Raw genomic sequence first — 22,091 nt, 5'->3', positions numbered from 1 at the left:
AATAAACCACTTTGCTGTGGTGACTCCCTTGTGCTGCCTCCCATATACCCAGTGCAAGGTTGCCTCCCAGAGCGTCAGGGCACAGAAAAGCAAAAGGGGGCGCTTCACCCTAACCAGATCAACTCAGTTTCAGCCAAGCTGAGGAGTCACCACAATGAAGGAAAGGCACCAGCTGCAAAGCGAACGAGCAAGAGGAGAGGGGAGCCCTTCAGCATAGGAAGGAAGAGGCAGCAGGTAGCAGCAGCAGCAGCCATATTTCGGTCAAAGGAGCAGGATGAATCCCAGCGACCGATTAGGTCCCACAGAGTTGGCCTTCTCCAGGTCCCATCGACAAAACAATGCCATCTGGCGGGACCCAGGGGAAGAGCCTTCTCTGTGGCAGCCCTGAACCTATGGAATCAGCTCCCCCCCAGAGATTACGACTGCCCCCACTCACCTTGCCTTTTGCAAACTCCTAAAAACCCACCTTTGCCACCAGGCACGGGGAAATTGATTCCCTTTGGCCGCTCTGTTTTATGTATGGTTTGTTTGGGTTGTATGTTTGTTTTTAAATCAAGGGTTTTAAACTGTTTTGCTTTTTAATAATTGGATTTGTATTTTGTATTGATGTTGTTAGCTGCTCCAAGTCTTTGGAGAGAGGCAGCATACAAATATAATAATAATAATAATAATAATAATAATAATAATAATAATAATAATTATTATTATTATTATTATTATTATTATTATTGGATTCCAGTCTTTGAATTAAAATATGAAAGTTTAAAAAGTCTGGTTAACTTTAATGTTTGCAAAATTGCTCAATGACTGCCACAATGTATGACCATAATTCTGGGCTCAACTACAGTTGTAGGTTGAGGACTTTCTGTACATTATGATTTTTTAGAAAAAATTGTAGCTAGTTCTGATGTTAAAGACCCAGATCTTACCAAAGAACATGTGTTCATATAAAAATTATAGCAAAAGTTTTATGCCCTCTTCTTTGGCCATATGAAAAGTAAGCATGGTAGCCAAAGGGTCACTAAGGCTAATACATACTAAATTATGATTTGGCATAGCATATACATGAAATCACAGGATCATGATTAAGTATGCTGCATCCTGATTGCGCTTTGCATAGGAACTCTATACACAATGTTTTTATATACATTTAGTTTTTATTTAACAATCATTTGAAGTTATTATGAGAGACTCAGAAAAAATTCTTGTGACCTCTTCTCAAAGTTATGGCTGTTGCGCAAACATAAGATCATATTCCAGATAGATAACTGTTCATATCTGCAACCACGTGACCACATTTTGCAATATTATTTTGTTATTTTTTTAAACTTCAAGAAAAATACCCATTTTCTATATGATTTGTTAAATGACCATGTAATTTGCTTAACTGTCATGGACTTGTTTAAGACCATCATAAAAATGGTTGTAAAATCGAGTCAGGTCACATGGTTTGCCTGCTTAACAACTGCAATACCTTATGATCAAAATACTGTACTAGGCCTTATTGTTAAGTGAAGACTATCTGTAATATAGTAAGACACAAATTTACACATACACACAATTTTGCCTCAACGAAACAAGTGTAGTCAAATAGAGAATTAACTGCAGATTTCTTTGGCAGCAACACAATAATATAATTCTATAAGCTAGCCAGACTCATATTCCACCATAAATGACTGTTACTGTATATTATAATAATTTCTGCCATAGCAGTAAATCTTTATACTGTAACCTAGAAAATAAAATAAACTGTTTATTTGTTACTGTTTTGTCTAATTATAGCCCCCAGTCCTTCCTGCATCCTATTCTATTTTCCTGACAAGCATTGTGATGAGTGATGCCACATTACATTTTTATTAACTTTCATGTGTAAGAAAAATAGGCTAAACCTCTAATCTCTGAAAGATATCTAAGTAAGGAAGTAAATCAGATTTACACATATATATAAAACAAAGCCAAAATACCAAATTAGTTCTTCCACCATCTGGTAAATGTCAAAGATGTATCTGCAGATATATTATGTGTCATTGTAGATAATAATGCAATGACATCACATATCCTTTTCACAACTTCCTTCTGTTCCTGATATATTGATATTTGTACATTTTCTTTTAAAAAATGTCAAACAGGTAACCACCCCCACCCACACACAAAGGTATACAGTGATCCCCCGCTCGTTGCGAGGGTTCCGTTCCAGGACCCCCCGCAACGAGCGGGTTTTCGCGAAGTAGCGCTGCGGAAGTAAAAACACCATCTGCGCATGTGCAGATGGTGTTTTTACTCCCACAGCGCTAGCGAGGAGCCGAAGATTGGGAGCGGCGCGGCTGTTTGCCGCCGGCATGGGGGGCTTCCTAGCAGCCCCCCAAACCCGGGTTGGGGATCCGGGGGGCGCTGGCTCTCGGCGCTTTCGAGCTGAGTCCGGGAGCGAATTCGCTTCCGGACTCAGCTCAAAAGCGCCGATAGCCAGCGCCAACGAACGGCTTGTCCACGCTGGCTCTCGGCGCTTTCGAGCTGAGTCCGGGAGCGAATTCGCTTCCGGACTCAGCTCAAAAGCGCCGATAGCCAGCGCCAACGAACGGCTTGTCCACGCTGGCTCTCGGCGCTTTCGAGCTGAGTCCGGGAGCGAATTCGCTTCCGGACTCAGCTCAAAAGCGCCGACAGCCAGCGCCAACGAACGGCTTGTCCACGCTGGCTCTCGGCGCTTTTGAGCTGAGTCCGGGAGCGAATTCGCTTCAGGACTCAGCTCGAAAGCGGCGAGAATGAACGGCGTGGGCGGGCGAAGGGCGGGCGGCAGCGAGGAGTTTGCGTGGGCGGTGGGGAAACTCCTCGCTGACGCCAGCAAGAGGGGGAAGACCCAGGGAAGCCGCCTAGCAGCTGATCTCCCGGTTGCCATCTACGCATGCGTGCCCATAGAAAAAACGGGCACGCATGCGTAGATGGTATTTTGACTTCCGGGTTGAAAAATAGCGAAGTACCCTGTTCGCAATGGTTGGGGACGCAATAAACGGGGGATCACTGTATACAATATGAAACACTGTAAATGCATGTTCCAAAAATTCATGGTTAATTAAACTGGATCCAAGTACAGTAATACTATTATAGAATATGCAATTTTATATATGTGTATATGTATGAGGAAATGAAATGTTAAACATCAATTATATTATTTTAAGATGTAGTATCAGAGACACTGATTTTTTTTTGTATGCCATGTTATTTTTTTAGTACTCAAAACAAAAAATACATCAAATAGCGAACACAAGGAAAACTTAAAAGACAACAGTCAGGATTATATTGATCTGATACAATATGGAACATCAGGAAAATACAACATCCCCCCCCCAAAAAAAAATACAGTGTACTACAGTACATTCAGGAGAAATAAATCTCCATTCAACAAAGTTGACTACATTTAGCTATAAGAATTATTTAACAAATTTTCTTCTAACTTGGGACTCCTCCTTGGGGTTTTTTTTCCCCCCTTTCATTTTTTCACTTAGGGAGAGTTCGGGATTGTGCTGTACCTCAAAACATGCTGTTCTTATTGTCTCTCTTCAGTAACAACCAGCACCTTTACAGGCAGCAGGTTTTATCACTCTCTCCTTGGTCCCATATCTGTCCAGTTACTGAAAAATATTGTATGTGTGGATTGTATAACACAGTGTTTCCCAACCTTGGCAACTTGGAGATATCTGGACTTCAACTCCCAGAATTCCCCAGCTACAGGGAAGTCTTTCGAGCCTGGGGAGGGTGAAACACGAGCCTACTAGGCCCACCAGAAGTTGGGAAACAGGCCATTTCTAGCCACCAGAGGGCATCTGGAGGACAGGGGAAGCTGTTTTCACCCTTCTCAGGCATTGAATTATGAGTGTGGGCACTTGCCCATGCGCGATAGTGCATGCCCACATTCTTTCAGCACCCGATGAAAAAAAGATTCACCATCACTGACTTATAATATATTTTATTTCTGGGTTACCATTGTCATTGGTTTGGTTGATTTTTAATGCTGTGATTTTTTGGGGGGTTGATCTTGTCTGAGTTGAGTGACCCTATTACCTAAATAAATAAACATGGTATACATATTAAAAGGGGCAGGGTTTCAATTGCATTCCACAACTGCCACCTTACCTGTGGTTTTTTGCGGCTCCCCCTCCCTTGGTGAATGCCACTGAGATGAACCACAAATCTTTTAAAAAAATATTATGTTTCCCATAGGAAAAAAGGAAAGAAACAGATTGCTGCCCATATGGTTCTTCTGAGAAGCTTATGTTATACAGTGTTCCCTCGATTTTCACAGGTCCAAACTTCGCGAATAGCCTATACCACGGTTTTTAAAAAAAATTAATTAAAAAATACTTTGCGAGGTTTTTTCTAGACAACGGTTTTTCCTGCTCGATGATGTCATACGTCATCGCCAAACTAATAATTTTTGCAAATAAATAACAAAAAAAAAATATTGTTAATAAATAATTATGTTTATAAATATCAGGATCACTAAGTGTCTTATTCAATGGTGAGTACCAGTAATAATGGTGAGTAAATGGTTCTTAAGGGAATGAGATATGGTAATTTAGGGGTTTAAAGTGTTAAGGGAAGGCTTGTGATACTGTCCACAGCCAAAAATAGTGTATTTACTTCAGCATCTCTACTTCGTGGAAATTCGACTTTCGCGGGCGGTCTCGGAACGCCTCCCCCACGAAAATCGAGGAACACTGTATATGGAAATAGGCATTTTTTAAAAACAGAGATGATACTTTATAATATAAAATATGCCTATAAATAACTAGAGATGGCAGAAAATAATGCAATTCAACCCAAAAGAAAAGTAAAATATTTTCTAGAGAAAGAAGGTAAAATTTTAACATGGACAGTGTAATAGCTAGCAGAAAAAAATCCTATATACTACTAATGGCTCATGAAAAGGGGCCATTATTATTTCAAGAACAGAAATATATTGAATAGTCCCTTCTGAACTATTATGAAGTTATAGTTGGCATGAAATTAAACAGAATCTTTGATTCATACGTAAAAAGCACTTTTAGAAGTGTGTTTCCTCACATAGTTTTAACAGCTTGCTCTAGTGATATCATGATGCAACTTAATTTGAAACAAAAGGGATTTTCAATCACAATATTTGCTGCCAAAGTTGCTATAACTAAAATTTAAATATAAAAATGAGCATATCTAGAAAGACTGCCACAAGTTTCAAGAAACAATAAAACTTTATGCATTCACAGACATTCTAGTTTCCACTGGAAATCATCAGACTTAAACATAAGATGTTGATGCCTTATATCAACTAATAAAAACACCAGTATGATTAAAAAAAATTCTGCCTTTAGTATGCTACAATAAAATTTTGGAGTATTGTCAAAATTTATTCAATCTCACTGGTTTTCTCAAAACAATTACAGATTAGATCTGGGAATAACACACAGGTCTAGCTGGACCACTTGCATAAAACAATTCTCGTGCTTAACTAATTTTGAATAATTTAAGTCTCATTTAACTTTAAATTTTCACATTATTCAGCTTTAAAATTATAAATTTGCAGAGAACATTGTGCCCCCTTTCAATTTAACATTCTGAAAAAAGTACTCATTACACTTTGACAAGCCTATCAATTCAAATTCTACAACCATATCATCATAACTGAACTACATCCCAGAATAGAAGTAATTGTAAACATCTAATGCTCTAAATCTAGAGGGGAGAGGAGGAATCTGCCTGCTGCTGCTTTAGGCTTCTGGATTAAGATGCAATTTAAATCATTTTCATTTTCAACAGCAATACATGAAAACTAGAATCGTAGAGTGAGAATGGAGAAGGAACTATTTAGGCCAGCGGGTGTGGAACCATGGGCATTTTATGACTTGGGGACTTCAACTCCTAAAATTTCTGAGCCAGCATGGTCATAAAATCCACAAGTCATAAAAGGGCTATGATTGCCCATCCCAGTTCATTGTTGTTGATGTTAGTCGCTAAGTTGTTTCCGACCCATCACCACACTAATAGAATAGCTTAAACCAGGGATAGGCAAAGTTGGCTCTTCTATGACATGTGGACTTCAACTCCAAGAGTTCCTGAGCTAGCATGATTGGCTTAGGAATTCTGGGAGTTAAAGTCCACAAGTCACAGATGAGCCAACTCTGCCTACACTTGGCCTAAACCTATTGCAACATGAATAGCATAAATCCCTGATTTAAGCTATTCTAAATATCCAGTAACATTTCAATAAGAGTTTAAATTAAAACATTCTAAATAAGCAACTGCTTGTATACAGTACATTCAGTGAAGGAAAGACTATTCGTTAAGATCATGTTCCTAATATTAAGTCATTTTTCCTAATATATATCCTTCCCATAAGTTAAATATATTCTTCTGTGTCATGTCCCCTGAAGTGATAGATAACAAGTCTTATATGCAGATATAACAAAGCATACGGAACATAATAATAAAATAATTATTCACATTTATTTTTGCATTTTTCTTATCCTTCTCATTTGATTGTTGTTATCATCAGTTTGTTTAGAATGATTGGTGACAGGAATCTACCTACTTATCTACTCAAATTTGCACGCTCTCAAACTGCTAATTTAGCAGGGCAAGGACAGGAGCTTACCTCGTCGCATGGCACTCGGGTCTCAAACCTAGGCTGCCAGCTTTACAGATAACAAGCCCAGCATCTTAACCGCTGAGCCACTATGCTGACCTCTATGTTGCCTTGACTTGCTTGAATTTTGTAGCTTATCAATTGAACACATTTTATAATAAATGTGTACAGTGATACCTCGTCTTACAAACACCTTGTCATACAAACTTTTCAAGATACAAACCCAGGGTTTAAGATTTTTTTGCCTCTTCTTACAAACTATTTTCACCTTACAAACCCACCGCCACTGCTGGGATGCCCCGCCTCTGGATTTCCGTTGCCAGCGAAGCACCCTTTTTTGCGCTGCCTCCGGACTTCCATGTTTTTGTGATGCTACAGGGAAATCCCAGCAGGGGAATCCCAGCAGCACAAAAACTGGTGCTTCTCTGGCAACGGAAGTCCGGAGGTGGGGTTTCCCAGCCAGGGGAGCCTCAGTGAAATCACAGCATCGCAAAAACACAGAGGTCCGGAGGTGGGGTTTCGAGGACTTCGGTATTTTTGCAATGCTGTGATTTCACTGATGCTCCCTTCACAGGGAAACCCCACCTCCGGACTTCCATTGCCAGCGAAGTGCTTGTTTTTGCAATGCTGGGATTCCCCTGCAGCATTGCAAAAACACAGAATTCCAGAGATGGGATTTCCCATGGAGGGGAGCCTCAGGGGAATCCCAGCAGCACAAAACCGGGCGCTTCGGCTGGCAAAAGGGGTGAATTTTGGCTTGCATGCATTAATCGCTTTTCCATTGATTCCTATGGGAAACATTGTTTCGTCTTACAAACGTTTCACCTTCGTCCCAGAACCAATTAAGTTTGTAAGACAAGGTATCACTGTATATATTTATGTATAAATGTAATATATATTTTAATCTTAACTTTGGATGAGCAAAGGTTGCACTGGGTTTGCACTTAGCCTACATATATAGGTGGGATTGTGATGTCGGTGGTCACTTGGCTGAAATGTATTTATTATTCTAATAGCAGTATGTCTATTGCTAGGATAGCATAGTACAGTATTTCTATTTCTTACTTCAAATTGGTTTGTTGATTGATGACCAGATGGGATCCAAGAGTGATAAAAAGGGCCAATTTTGGAGACTGCATATTGCCCACTGCTGGAAAATCATTTTTAAAAAATATTATTATGACTGGAAGAATCACAATAAGAAAATAATTTTGTGAATGGTAGCACACAAAACTATTTTTGCATTGTGAATGGTACTTGCTGATTAACTAGATAACACAATCTATATAGGAGGAAATATCATCATCCATCTAATGTTTATTTTGAATTCATGAAAATTCTAAAGGTGGTTCAAAGGACCACAACAACAAAAACCATTCAGTTCCAAAATATACTTTATTAACAAAATATCTGAAATTTCTTGTTTCAGCATTCTGTCCTTTCTCTGTAATTAATTTTGAGACTTAGTCCCTTTGTAAGCCAGACACTTACTGAAATTGCTCTTCTCTTAATTTTTTTCTCCTCTGACTTTCTTCAGAATTTCTGGTTGTAAATTCTGGATTAATAAGCAAAGTATTACACAAGTATGAGATTTCTAGCATTATCGGTACATATTTTACTCTAAACATTAAAAAGAGACCTGCATATGCGGAACAGAATGTTGCAGACTTTATTTGATACAAGAAATACCTACCAAAATTTAGCCTATTGCCACAACCGAAATTAAATAAAACTTGGGTTTTGTATAATTTTAGCTGGGAGTTGTTGCACTAATTTTCCACAATGCAACATTTACAACAGTTTGTACTAAGAAAACTAGGTGGGCTTAGTCAGAGGCTGGTAATCATGTGCATTGTCAAAAACTTATTAATATCTATAGGATATGGTTAAAATAAGTCATGGCAGCCACAACTGTCTGCCTGGTTTTTATATGCATGGCTATCTTGATTTTCATAAAAAATATCCTATGACACATGTGCTAAAACATTTCCACACTTAGAAAAAATATATGTATCAGGATTACATGAAGGAAAAAATTCATGATTGTTTTATTAGCACAAGTTTACATTCAAAATTAGGTTGGGGACATATTATAGAAACACTTTACAAAGTAGGAAGAGACTCATTAAAAACAATTTTAAAATTAAAACAAATCAAAATACTATTTTACTAAATTGGAAAGTAAAACTATCCATTTTAAAATTGATTCACATATTCATATTTCAATATGCTCCCCACATAAACTATGCAAAATACTAGAAAATTAAAAAGATTATACTCACAGTTATAATTAGGTTGAATAGTTTTTGCAGCTTCAAGGCTGGCTATTGTGATTTGAAAGATGATGTGCACAAGCAGAAATGTTAAACTCATGAAACACAAGGATTTTAATAACCGCCCTGTATGCCCTGAAAGATATAAAACACAATTCAAAATAATTTAATAAGATAAAAGGTCTGGTTTAGACAAGATAGCAGCTAACTGTATTATGAGTGAGATTATCTTGCTTGTGGTTTTGTTGTTAATCTACTATTTTAATTATTTTTAATTGTTTTTGCAATATGTTCTATTTCTAGATATTATTATATGTCGCCCAGAATCAATTTGTTTGAAATGGGCAACCATATTAATTGGCAAATAGATTTGACAAATAAATAAATTGAATTAAAATGAACCAATAAAATAATAGACAATACAATACATACTATCACAATGTATTGTGCCAAACTTCATGGAATAGAAATTTAGAGATAGAGGGGTAAAAGGTTCACAACACATGTCAACTTCAAAATAAAAATATATTAAAAGACTGGCACACAATTTAAAATGCCTTAAGAAACTATTTTGCTAACACAAAGCAAATGTTAAATTCTACTTATTGTTCACATTATTCAAAATACATTCAAACAATGTATCACTTATCTACATATTTCACTGGAAATGAACCAAGCATATAAATTAAATATTCAATGTTGGAGAAATACAAACATGCCCACCAAGAGTTTGATAATCAAAAAAATCTTCAAATGCATGGACATGCATAAGATAACAATAGAATTTAAAGGTCAAAAAGATTCTGATTATTATGTAATATGGGAAAATGGTATAATTGGATTGAGAACATAAAGAGAAACTGTACAAAGAAAAAATAGAATTAGATAATATTCAGATAATGTACAAAATGTATTAATATAAATGTAGTGTATGTAAAAGGTTGTTGATTTCAACAAGTTACTGTGACATGTAAAAAGAAAAATGCAACAAAGAATTATTTTTTTAAAAAAATTAAATATTCAGTAGGACTGGTGATCTCTAGATCAGCGTTTCCCAACCGGTGTGCCGCGGCACACTAGTGTGCCGCGAGACACAGCCAGGTGTGCCGCGACAGCTCCAGCTGGGCGGGGAGCTGCCGGTGCCTCCGACCTCCCGGCTCCTGACCGATGCTGCGGTTTCTGGCGCTCTCCTGCTGCGCCCCAAAGAAGGAAGGCAGGAAGAAGGAGAGCTTCATTCTTCGTGCCTTTTTCCCGCCTTCAATGGCGTCGCCGGCAAGTGTCCTTTGGGGCCCGGCGGGAGGGCACTGGCAGCGGAAACAGGCTGCCGGCTGCAGCGGCCCCGGGCACCGTTCCCTGTAGGCTGCGCACGCCAACGCACCCCAAAATGCCCCCCCGCGCACCCTTTTCCAGGGGCGCGCAGGGAGCCGCGGCCACCCGCCCGCCTGCCCGATTTCCCTCCGCGCGGCTGGGGACGCGGATCCACCACCCTCGCCAGCCCGATCTCCCTCCACCTGAGTGGGGAGGTGGATTCGCCGCCCCCGCCAGCCCGATTTCCCTCCACCCGAGTGGGGAGGTGGATTCGCCGCCCCCGCCAGCCCGATTTCCCTCCAGTGGCTGATCTCCCTCCGTGTGGGGGGGGGGGGCGACGAACCGACGACCGGGGGCTGTCCGTCCGTGTTGGGTGGTGCAGGGCAGGCACAGGCAGCCCCAGGGGAGAACAAGGGAGGGAGAGAAAGGAAAGAGAGAGAAAGGGAGGGAGAGAAAATTGAATGAAGGAGGGAGAGAAAGAAAGAGTAAGAAGTAGAAAGGATAGAGAAAAAGGAAGAGAAAGGGAGGGGGAGAAAGGAAAGAGGGAGGAAGGGGGGAGAGAAAGAAGATATGAAGGAGGGAGAAAAAGAAAGAGAGATAGAAAGGAAAGAGGGAGAGAAAGGAATGAGAGAGAAAGGGAGGGAGAGAAAGGGAATGAAAGAGGGAGAAGGGGTGAGAGATAGAAAGGATAGACAGAAAGGGAGAGAAAGGAAAGAGAGATGAGAGAGGAAGGAGGAGACAGAAAGAGAAGAAGGAAGGAAGAGAGAAAGAAAGAGGGATGGAGAGAGAAAGGAAGGAAGAGAGAGAAAGAGGGAGGGAGAGAGAAATAGAGCGAAAGGGAGGAAGAGATATTTTTTTTATCCAAACTTTTTTTAGCGCCCTCCCCCCCCCCCCAATGTTCCCCAGGATTTTGAAAATATGAAAAATGTGCCGCGGCTCCAAAAAGGTTGGGAAACACTGCTCTAGATGACATTGTTCAATGAACTTCCATATAACTGAATACTATAGACCTATGGATAAATTTTTATAAATATTATAATGATGAATATAATAAATAAAATTTAAAACAAAGAAATATTTTGACTACTGCCATTGTCCACAGTGTTATTCATAAATACGCTTCTAGGAATCTGTGGAGCAATGTCATATATAGGTAGCTCTTGCTTAGTAACTGCCTCATTTGGTGAGTATTTGGAGTTACAATGGTGTAAAAACACTTTTGCAATCTATCCTCATATTAACTACCGTAACAGCATCCCAAAATCATGTGATTATCACTAGGGTGCTTCTCAGCCAGCCCATATTTACTATGTGATCCCAATTTGCAGGCTTCCCAAGTAGATTCTGACAACAGAAGAAGTAAAATTGTAAGTTACTGACACATGATGTCTTGCTTAACAACTCTTGTTATTCATTTAACAAATAAGGAAGATGATACATCCTTTGCAGTTACACTATTTATTTTTTGCTTAGCAATAATGGAGCTTAGTGTCAGAGTTGCTGATCTTTGGGGTTGCTTAGCGAGAACTATCTGTGTTGCTTACATCTACTCTTCTTGGTTTAAAGCAAGAAATAACAAATTAAATGCAAAATATTTAGGTGCATTAAATGATAAAAATGTATCTGTATTATATACTATAGGCAACAACAACAACCATTGTTAACAATATACAATGAAGCAACAACTGTTGCACTGTTTGGAAACTGGCAACAGTTTTGGGGGGTTTTTTGTAACCAAACTGCGTATTTATAAAGTAATATTTGCAAAATCCACACATATTCAAAACAATGTCTGTTATCTAGAATTTCTGAAATGCACAATTTTTTCCCCACATGTGTGCAATAAGTAGAGGTAGGTAAATGGCATAAAATGTAATAATTAAATAAATGAAAGAGAAGGGCCTCTGATCTACATTGGGACCAGAGAAGACATCAAATCTTTTAAGCTCATAGTAGAAACCCAGACAGACCAGCATGCTAAATAACAAAATAAAATGCACAGCCTGATTGCTACTTTACAAGGAAATCTATCATGGTCTAAGTATGAAACAGCTTGCCATTTTTGAAAAATTGTTATGCATCCAGATATAACTTAAAAGTAACTTAGCAGAAACCTACAACATGAAGTCAAATACAAGATGATTATACTGTATAATGTGTGGAAGGAATATACAGTCTACATGAATCTATATAACGACTTATAAAGTTAGAACCAATGGTTTTTTAATTTAAATATTAGTCAGCATTATGAATATGAAATGTAAGATTACAGGAAGGAGTCTGTTCAATCAAATGAATAAGCAAGGAATGTAATGAATTTTTATAAACTGCAGTCCTACACAAACAGAAATTACCATTCAGTATTTGATTCATTTCCAAGTTAACTTGAATACGATCAAGTTGCAGTTTACCCCAGAATTGGGATATTCACTGTGTCAAATACCCAGCATCTCCAGTTTAGGTAGCATAACTCAGTTTCAACACAATTTTGTGTGCTAATTTTTAAACCTTGTGAATGAATGAGCAAATGAAAAATTGCCACGGAGCTATCCATTTCTAAGAGGAAACATAACAGAGGTGGGAAGTAGCATTTAGAGCAGTGTTTCCCAACCTTGGCAACTTGAAGATATTTGGACTTCAACTCCCAGAATTCCCCAGCCAGCATTCGCTGGCTGGGGAATTCTGGGAGTTGAAGTCCAAATATCTTCAATTTGCCAAGGTTGGGAAACACTGATTTAGAGGACAAGTGAAATAACAGTATCCTTACATGGGTAGATTGCAGGGAGAGCTGTATCTTCCCTTGAGGCAACTAAAATTAAGTCTTCGTGGTTGGCAAAATGGCATTAAAAACTAAAACTGAAAATTCTTAGCAACAGTTGTTCTTTGTACTTTGGGATTAATGCTTCTGTAAGTTCAAAGATGAGCATGTGATGGTTTTGATTTATACTGCCTGGTGTTGAGTAGGATAAGGATATCTTAATCAATCAATGGAGTATTCTTTTTGACTGTATCAGACTGGCTACTAATTATTTGAGAATTGCAGGCGGGTAGTAGAAGAAGCAGTGGTCATTGCTTTTGAGTATCTGCACATCAAGGCAAAAAGTAGATAATGATGTTATAGCTAGGGATAGTCCACTTTTCTCAAACCTTTGAGAAACGCCACAAAACAAAGGATGTGAATGATCCACATGGGAGCATGCTGGGGGCATGAAAAGTAAACAGGATTTGCAGATTTAATAGGTTGATAGGGATCTCAAAGAAGTGTCCCCCGTGTAATATTTTCTGCATCTTCCCAAGAGCACCAAACATAAATCACTGAACAATAATTAAGTAAGAGGGTGATATAGGCAGAATATAATATGCAGAAGTATATTTTAAAAAATAAAAAAGCTCTTTTTCACATCTAAAAAATTAAAAAACCCAAATTCTATCAAAGAGCAGATCCAGAATAAAGAAGAATAGAAAAATAAATTTGCTTATTTGGCTCTTTATAGTTCAGAGCAGCAGTGGATTTCTCCTGGTTCGGTCGGGTTCAGCAAACCAGTAGTGGCATTCCGCCCACCCATCCACGATGCTTCTGCGCATGCGCACGTCCACACGAGCCAACTGGTAGCAACATTTACAACCCACTGCAAGTTCAGAGCAAACTGCAAAGGCCAAATTGTACACATAAATTGACAACTACAGAAACTAGTGGGGGATGAAGAAACTTTGCAAAGATTTTATTGTAAATGCCTCTTGTATGCTAAAACAGAACAATGTATTAATTAAGAAAGGCTTTGAATGACAAATAATCTGTGGTCAGTGCACTTCCACAATGACATAAAATCATATCAAGACGTCATATTTAATGCTTTTGAATTATATCTATTAAATACAATGCCTTCATTCGATAAAGACCGACATAAAATATATTCACTTAATTGCAATTTGAATAATTCTGTTTCATAGATAAAATGATGCCATAGGTAATCAAATGTTACATTAAAAGCTAAGAACGAAGTAGTGCATGGAAGAATAAACAAAACTTGCAATTCTGTTTCAAAAAAAGAGGTTATGTATTTTTCGTGCTTGTTTCTGCCAAAATATAAATAAATTGGAAAAGAAGCGTCCATTAATTATATGAAATATGTCAAGGGTGCTTTGGAAAATTCTGGCACTGCCATAGCTTTAGCTATTATATGGATCAGTTCAATTGAGTTTGACTACTCTCATTCAAGAATCAGTTCCCCGAAGATAGTTCGCTTTTCAGAAGCAAAAGAAGTCTTCAAAACAGGGAGTGACATATCCTGTCCCCAGGGAATAGGAGATTCTAAAGAATTGTACAGTTAACAGAATGACAAACCACAATACTTTCAGCATTGATGCTACCAAAAAAATTCAAGATTTATGTAGCATGCCACTTAACATGTAGGCCAGAATAGTTGTAAAACTATAGGAAAGGACTCTACAGTATTACCACGAAGCAAAGAACCTGTCAGAGCATAAAATGTAAAAAATTCTGATGTATTTGACAATAACAAATAATTATGTATATATCCAGGCTCTACATGTGGCCATTACACCATATGGCAGTCCAGAAATATACACTGTATTTTCCATTTATTCAAATAAAAACAAGGTAAGTATTGTTTGAAGCAATTGTTTTCTCTACATGTATGCAAGTGACATTCTATGGCTTCTAGCTTTTAGACAGAAACAGAAACTGGCAAAAATGCTATACAGTATAATGACAAACTATGCTAGTAATATCCTGGATATAGTTTCATTTCAGGCATGGGGAAATTGATTCCCCTGGGCCGTTTCCACTTTAGGTATGGTCTGTATGATTGTTTTTATGTTAAGGGTTTTAAACTGTTTTAAATATTGGATTTGTACTGTTTTCTTGTTGTGAGCTGCTCTGAGTCCTCGGAGAGGGGCAGCATACAAATCTAATTATTAATAATAATAATAATAATAATAATAATAATAATAATAATAATAATAATAATGCAAAGTGGATAAGGAAAAGACCTGGTCATGGCTTACAAGTGGAACACTCAAAAAGGAGACAGAAGGACTAATACTGGCGGCACAAGAACAGGCCATTAGAACAAATGCTGTCAAAGCCAGAATTGAAAAATCAACAGATGATCCAAAGTGCAGACTCTGTAAAGAAACAGATGAAACAATCGATCACATACTCAGCTGCTGCAAAAAGATCACACAGACTGACTACAAGCATAGACATGATGCTGTGGCACGGATGATGCACTGGAACTTGTGCAAGAACTACCATCTACCAGTGGCAAAGAACTGGTGGGATCATAAGCCCAAAAAAGTGGTCGAAAATGAGCAAGCAAAACTACTGTGGGACTTCCGACTGACCGAATTCTGAAGCATAACACACCAGACATTGTGATCGTGGAGAAAAAGAAAGTATGGATCATCGACATCGCAATCCCAGGAGACAGCAGAATTGAGGAGAAGCAGCTAGAGAAATTAGTAAAATACGAAGATCTAAAAATCGAGCTGCAATGACTCTGGCATAAGCCCGTGAAAGTGGTCCCAGTGGTCCTTGGCACGCTGGGCGCAGTACCGAAGGATCTCAGCCGACATTTGAAAACCATCAGAATTGACAAAATCTCCATCTGTCAATTGCAAAAGGCCGCTTTACTGGGATCGGCTAACATAATTTGCCGCTACATGACGCAGTCCTAGGTGCTTGGGAAGCGCTTGACTGGTGATGAAATACGAAATCCAGCATAGTGATCTCGTTTGCTGTGTTGTACTGACATCATCATCATCATCATAATCATCATCATCATCATAATTTTATTTATTAGATTTCTAAGCCTCTCAACTCCTTCTTGACTCTGGATATTTTTGGAAACCCTTGCCTCATATTCATGCTCAAATTTATGGGACAAATAAAGACATATTCAAAATTTGCTTAGCAATCACCTGCTATCTTATTTTATTGCTAGGGGGTTTCAATTTTGATTTTATAATAGATTTAGTTTTCAATATTTTACCTTTGTCAGAAATAAATGTATTAAGTATACTGATGTCATATTTGTGTACTACATGCTACACAGCCAAGCATTTTTATGTGTGTGTGGGTACAGAAAGCCCTTCGGTTATTACAGAATGTCAAGTGAACAAGTCATATCCAATTAATTACTTTCTACAATGTGGCCTTTATAGTCACAGCAGTCTTCTTGTAGGTCAGAAAATTGTAGTGTTTATAGCAGTTTCCTTGCCAGAATATTGCCATTTTTGTCATCAGGCAACTGCATAGAATAACTAGGCAACCTGACTAGCTTTGGGGATGCTTTCGTGCACACAATTATCAACATTTTGAATCACCAAATATTTCTCTAAGTAATTCTGTGTTACTTGTTAGATTACTTATGTTTATGTTACACTCTCTTGAAACAATATAGTATTTGGACACATAGTAATGTTCTGCCTGACTGGGCTCAGGCAATGCGTAACAGTCCAAGGAAAAGAAATCAAACACACACGTGCTCTGCTAATCAGCAAACTTGTATTAAATAAACAAAAAAGGGTTACTCAAAACAGTCCTTAGTGTCAAGAAACAATGATAGTGCAAGGCTTACTTCAGCCGCATACAAAAACACAGGAAAAAACAAACAAAGACAACCTAGAAGGAGCAAAGATGTTTCAAGAGTCCTTGTGAATCTTTGGAGCAAACAGCAAGTCCCAGAGGTTTCACCTCCCACGTGTCTGAAAAAGCTGGGTTGAAAACTCCAAAGGCACGGAACAGAAACTTCAGAGCAGGAACCACAAAATAACACAGATAAACAGCCACAGTTTGCCTTGTGCCTTTGTTCCCTTTTATACCTTTAGCCTTCATTAAGGGAACCACACCCAGCCCTCAGTATAAGAACCACACCCAGCCCAGGTGCTACTCTGATGACTTGTAATACTCCTTCAATCGATCCCTTCTTTGCATAGCTCTTCGGCTACGCAGATCAATATATTGATCTGCAGAAGAATCCAAGGACGAAAGACTGTCTGAGGGACTGCATGCAAAATCCCCTGGGCTGTCTGCTGAATCCTGTGAACCAGTGGCCTTGTCCTCCTGGCTGTCTGCCATGTCTTCCTGGCTGTCTGCCACATCTTCCTGGCTGTCAGCCAGGCTTTCGCACTCACTTTGTGCCGTGTCTCTCCCATCTGTGGGAGCAACGGCTGGCCCAGGCCCAAACACAACAAGTAATACATTTGGACACATAAGGGCCATTGGTCTTACTTGATATGCTCCTTGTCATAGGGTAGAGCAAGCATACAGAATGGATTGAACTCATCCTTCAGCCTATGGGACAATCTGTCAAAGTTGTGAAGCTCCACCTCTGTCTCTAAGGGCCTAGCTTTGGCGAAAACAAAACAACATACTCGGCATGTGGTCTCCCTTGAAGGCAATCTCCGTAGAACCAATGTCCCTATGCGTGGACCAGAGCAACTATGGGTGGGGCTGGATGCTAACTCCACCCTACAAGAAGGAGCGTTAGCAGGTAAGACAGACTCAGTCCCATAGGCTGAAGGATGAGATCAACCCATCCTGGATGTAGCTCCACCCACTATGGAGAATACATTGTTACAAATCTTACATGGTATACATTCTGTGAGAAATGTAATCTGTGTAATCTGTGAGAAAATGAGTAAGAAGTTATTTCCTTGCATTTTACCATACAGATACAAGAGGCCTTCCAAGTAGTCTAGCTATATACTGTAATGTTAAAACTGAAACAGTAAGGTATCCAGTTAGCCTCCCATCAAGAGAAGCAAAGATAAAGAATTGCAGATTTAATCACTGGTTCTATGGCTAAAATGCCAGACTAGGAATAAGAAGATCAAGATTTTATATTTACTTTACTCTTTGCCACAAAAAAATGTGAAATCATCCTATAAAAGCCAGACTTGCAAATCTGGCAGACTGCATGCTTATTTTCCATTTGTCTCTCTCAGCTTTAACTGATAGAGACCTCAAGATTCTGTGTGTGATTTTTATGTGATTTTATCTCTCATTCCTCAATATTTTACATGGCCTTTGAGCAATTATTAAAAGGTCAGAAAGTAAAATGTTGAAAACTAATTTTACGAAGAAATTCCAAAACTCCTTGGAAATGAAGTTATTAAAAAAACACAACCCTAATCCGTAGATTAAATATATAAAAAGATATCTGCTTGGTTTTGATGCAATGAATTACTGCAGAAAGTTGCACATTTTTAAAATTTAGTTGGTTTGCAAACTTGAAAGAATGCAATATGCTAAGCTAACAATTAAAACTCACTAAAATGATATTGTATTGTATAGTGTCTATGTTCTTTGAGTCACAATGTCTGAAATATTTTCTTATTTGCCACATATGTTTTGAGAAAAAAATATTGTATTAATTCTTCTTGTGCTTTGACCTCATTATTTTTAACATAGCATTCAATGATATTTGCAAGTTTTGAATTGAATATTTACATGGTGCTCTTCAAGATATCCCTTGTACAGTATTAACAAAGCAATGAAATGACAGTACTTAAAACATGATATTATATTACCACTCTCAGAATTAGAAATCATAATTTTCAAAAATTGGTCAAGATTCCTGAAAAAAAAAATGAAAAGGAAAAAGTTCTGAAAAGAAATTTTGAGGATCTTGAACAGGTCAGATGTCTGACTTTACTAGGATAAAGCGCCAGTATAGATGTATAGATCTCAAGAAATTTTATCTGTTTTGCTTCCTGCATTAATATGGCATTATGCCAGTTAACAAATTATTTATTTAAAACTGTATTTATCTGAAGATGAGATCAGTTCTTTCCAGACTAAATCATTATGTGAACACAACAAAACATACATATCATTTTTTAAAAGCAAGAAAAAGTGCCAGTAAAAAAAAAATCCCTGGAGTCATTGAATGTCTGGTAAGCACTGGCTGAAACTTTCACAGCAAGTTATTTAGGCTTGTGATATAAACTGTGAAATATCAGCAAAGCAGCAAACTATTTACAAAGAACACCATATGTAACATTTCAGCATATGCCTAAGATATTCATTGTCATTCAAAAGAGAAAACTCAATTTTCATAATACAGTGATACCTCTACTTAAGAACTTAAGTAGAAAAGTTTGTAAGCAGAAGCAAATTTTCCCATAGGAATCAATGTAAAAGCAAATAATGTGTGCAAACCCATTAGGAAAGAAATAAAAGCTCGGAATTTGGGTGGGAGGAGGGGTAGGAAGAAAAGGAGGAGGAGAGTCGCTGCTGAAGAAAGAAGGTGAGGTGAATAAAAAAAATCCCAAATTTAAGGCTTAAAAAGAGGGACTCTGAGGTGGCGAGGAGGAGCACGAACTCTCATACACCCGGCAAGAGTCTGCCTCCCATACACTGCGCCATAGAGAGAAACCCAGGCAAGCGAGAGGGGGGAACCTCCCACTCCTTTGACCGAAAGGATGCTGCTGCTGCTACCTGCTTTCTGTTCCTTCCCATGCTGAAGAGTTGCCCTTTCCTCTTGCTTGCCCACTTTGTAGCCGGCGCTTTTTCTTCACTGTGGTGACTCCTCGGTTTGACGGAAGCTGAGTTGATTCGGCCAGGGTGAAGCGCCCCCTTTTGCCTTTCCATGCCCAGACACTATGGGAGGCAACCTCACACTGGGTGCATGGAAGGCAGTGCGAGGGAGTCATCACAGTGAAGTGATTTTATTCCCTCTCCAAGCTCCCAGAGAAAGAAAACACTCTGTTCGCTCTGTGCTTCCCAGAGCGAAGGGAGCGTTTCTTTTCTCTGGATTCTGGCAGAGGTTTATTCCCTCTCCAAGCGCCCAGAAAAAGGAAAATGCTTCATTCACTCTGGACTGTCAAAGCTTCCTTAAGCGCCACTGAAAGGCTCCTCTGGCAGCCCAGAAAAGCCCAAGATGGCCAGGATTAAATGGGGAATGGCAGGAAACCTGCTGGGCCTTCGTGCCGCTCTCAAATTTAATGGGAAATTTTTCCAGGCTCAGGTTCTTAAGTAGAAAATGGTTCTTGAGAAGAGGCAAAAAAATCTTGAACACCCGGTTCTTATCTAGAAAAGTTCTTAAGTAGAGGCGTTCTTAGGTAGAGGTACCACTATATTTCCTTAAAAGTGGTCTTACAGAAAACTGAAGATGTAACCCTTATTTTTAAAACAATGCCTTATTTACTTATGAAGATAGTTGCCACTTTACAACAATAATTGAGACCAGAATTTTCATAGATAAGCAACATGGCTATAAAGTGTGATATCATATGACCTCGCTGCTTAGCCACAAGAGTCCTGGCATTTCTTCTTCCTGTTGTTAAGTAAATCTCACACTATTGTTGAGCATGATGTCATGCTCACCATTCACGACCACCTGCTGGTTTCCCCATAGACTTTTCTTGTCAAAAGCCAGATAGATCACAAATAGTGATCATGTGACTACAATACACTGTAATGTTGTGATCATGAGCCAATTGCCAGAATTGTGATCACATGATCATGGGGCAATAGGATCTGTGTAAGTCCTTCTTATTCAGCGCCGTCATAAATTTGAATGGTTGTTTAACAAGTGATTATTAAGTGTGGAGCACTACTGAAATAGGTCTTTTGTCATTTATTTTCTCACAATTCCTATAACCTTACCATTCCTATAAGATTATCAAGGAGCCGTGGTGGTACAGTTGTTATAATGCAGTACTGTAGGCTAATTCTGCTGACTGCCAGAAGTTCTATCCTCACCAACTCAAGATCGACTCAGCCTTCCATTCTTCCGAGGTCAGTAAAATGAGGACCCAGATTGTTGGGGGCAAGATTGTTGGACCCATCCTCGAATACAGCTCATCCGTTTGGAACCCATATCGCATCTCAGACATCAACACCCTTGAAAATGTCCAAAGATACTAGACCAGAAGAGCCCTTCACCCCTCCACTCGAAACAGAATACCCTACGAGACTAGACTTTCAATCTTGGGCCTAGAAAGCCTAGAACTAAGACGCCTTAAACAAGATCTAAGTATTGCCCACAAGATCATATGCTGCAACGTCCTGCCTGTCGGCGACTACTTCAGCTTCAACCACAACAACACAAGAGCACACAACAGATTTAAACTTAATATTAACCGCTCCAAACTTGACTGTAAAAAATATGACTTCAGTAACCGAGTTGTCAAAGCGTGGAACTCATTACCGGACTCCATAGTGTCATCCCCAAACCCCCAACACTTTACCTTTAGATTATCCACGGTTGACCTATCCAGATTCCTGAGAGGTCAGTAAGGGGCGAGTACAAGTGCACTAGAGTGCCTTCCGTCCCCTGTCCTATTGTTCTCCTATATCTCCTATACCTTTCTTCTATTCCTATATCTCTTCTTCTATTCTTTCATTGATATGTTCTATTACTATATCTTCTTTTCATTTCTTTCATAGATATATTTTACTATGAGTATCTCCTCTATGACCTTCATCATGTATTTTACTATGTGTGTATATATATACACCCACTAAAACCCTCATTGTGTATTGGACAAAATAAATAAATAAAACAAATAAATAAATAAATAAATATGCTGATTAAATAAATAAATAAATAAATGATTAAATAAATAAATAAAAATGCTTAATTATTTTCATCTTTGCTATATAATCATGATGGCAAACCTATGGCATGGTTGCCAGAGGTGGCACGCAGAGCCCTCTCTATGAGTACCTGCGCTGGCCAGCTAGTCTTTGGGTTTCCAGTGCTCCTGCGTGTGAGAAGGCCATGGGTGTGCCAGAAACCCAAAGACCAGCAGGCCGGCATGCTCATGCACATCGGCCAGCTGGTCTTTGGGTTTCTGGCGCTCCAGCACATGCACGCATGTTCCGGTCTGGGCACTCAGTTCCGAAAAGATTCACCACCACTGCT

General features: G+C 38.9%; 1 protein-coding gene across 1 annotated transcript in view; it reads right to left on the bottom strand.

Annotated features, from left to right (window-relative positions):
• Positions 1–22,091, bottom strand: part of PIEZO2 (piezo type mechanosensitive ion channel component 2) — a 260,086-nt gene that overhangs the window by 147,974 nt on the left and 90,021 nt on the right. The window contains exon 3 of the mRNA XM_070747520.1: positions 8,896–9,021. Coding sequence (XP_070603621.1) covers positions 8,896–9,021 — 126 coding nt within the window. The remainder of the gene's footprint in view (positions 1–8,895; positions 9,022–22,091) is intronic.

This window comes from Erythrolamprus reginae, chromosome 3 (genome assembly GCF_031021105.1).
Source record: "Erythrolamprus reginae isolate rEryReg1 chromosome 3, rEryReg1.hap1, whole genome shotgun sequence".
Taxonomy (NCBI): Eukaryota; Metazoa; Chordata; class Lepidosauria; order Squamata; family Dipsadidae; genus Erythrolamprus; species Erythrolamprus reginae.
Note: the sequence above shows the minus strand (reverse complement) of the source record. Positions and strands in the feature narration are given on the sequence as shown.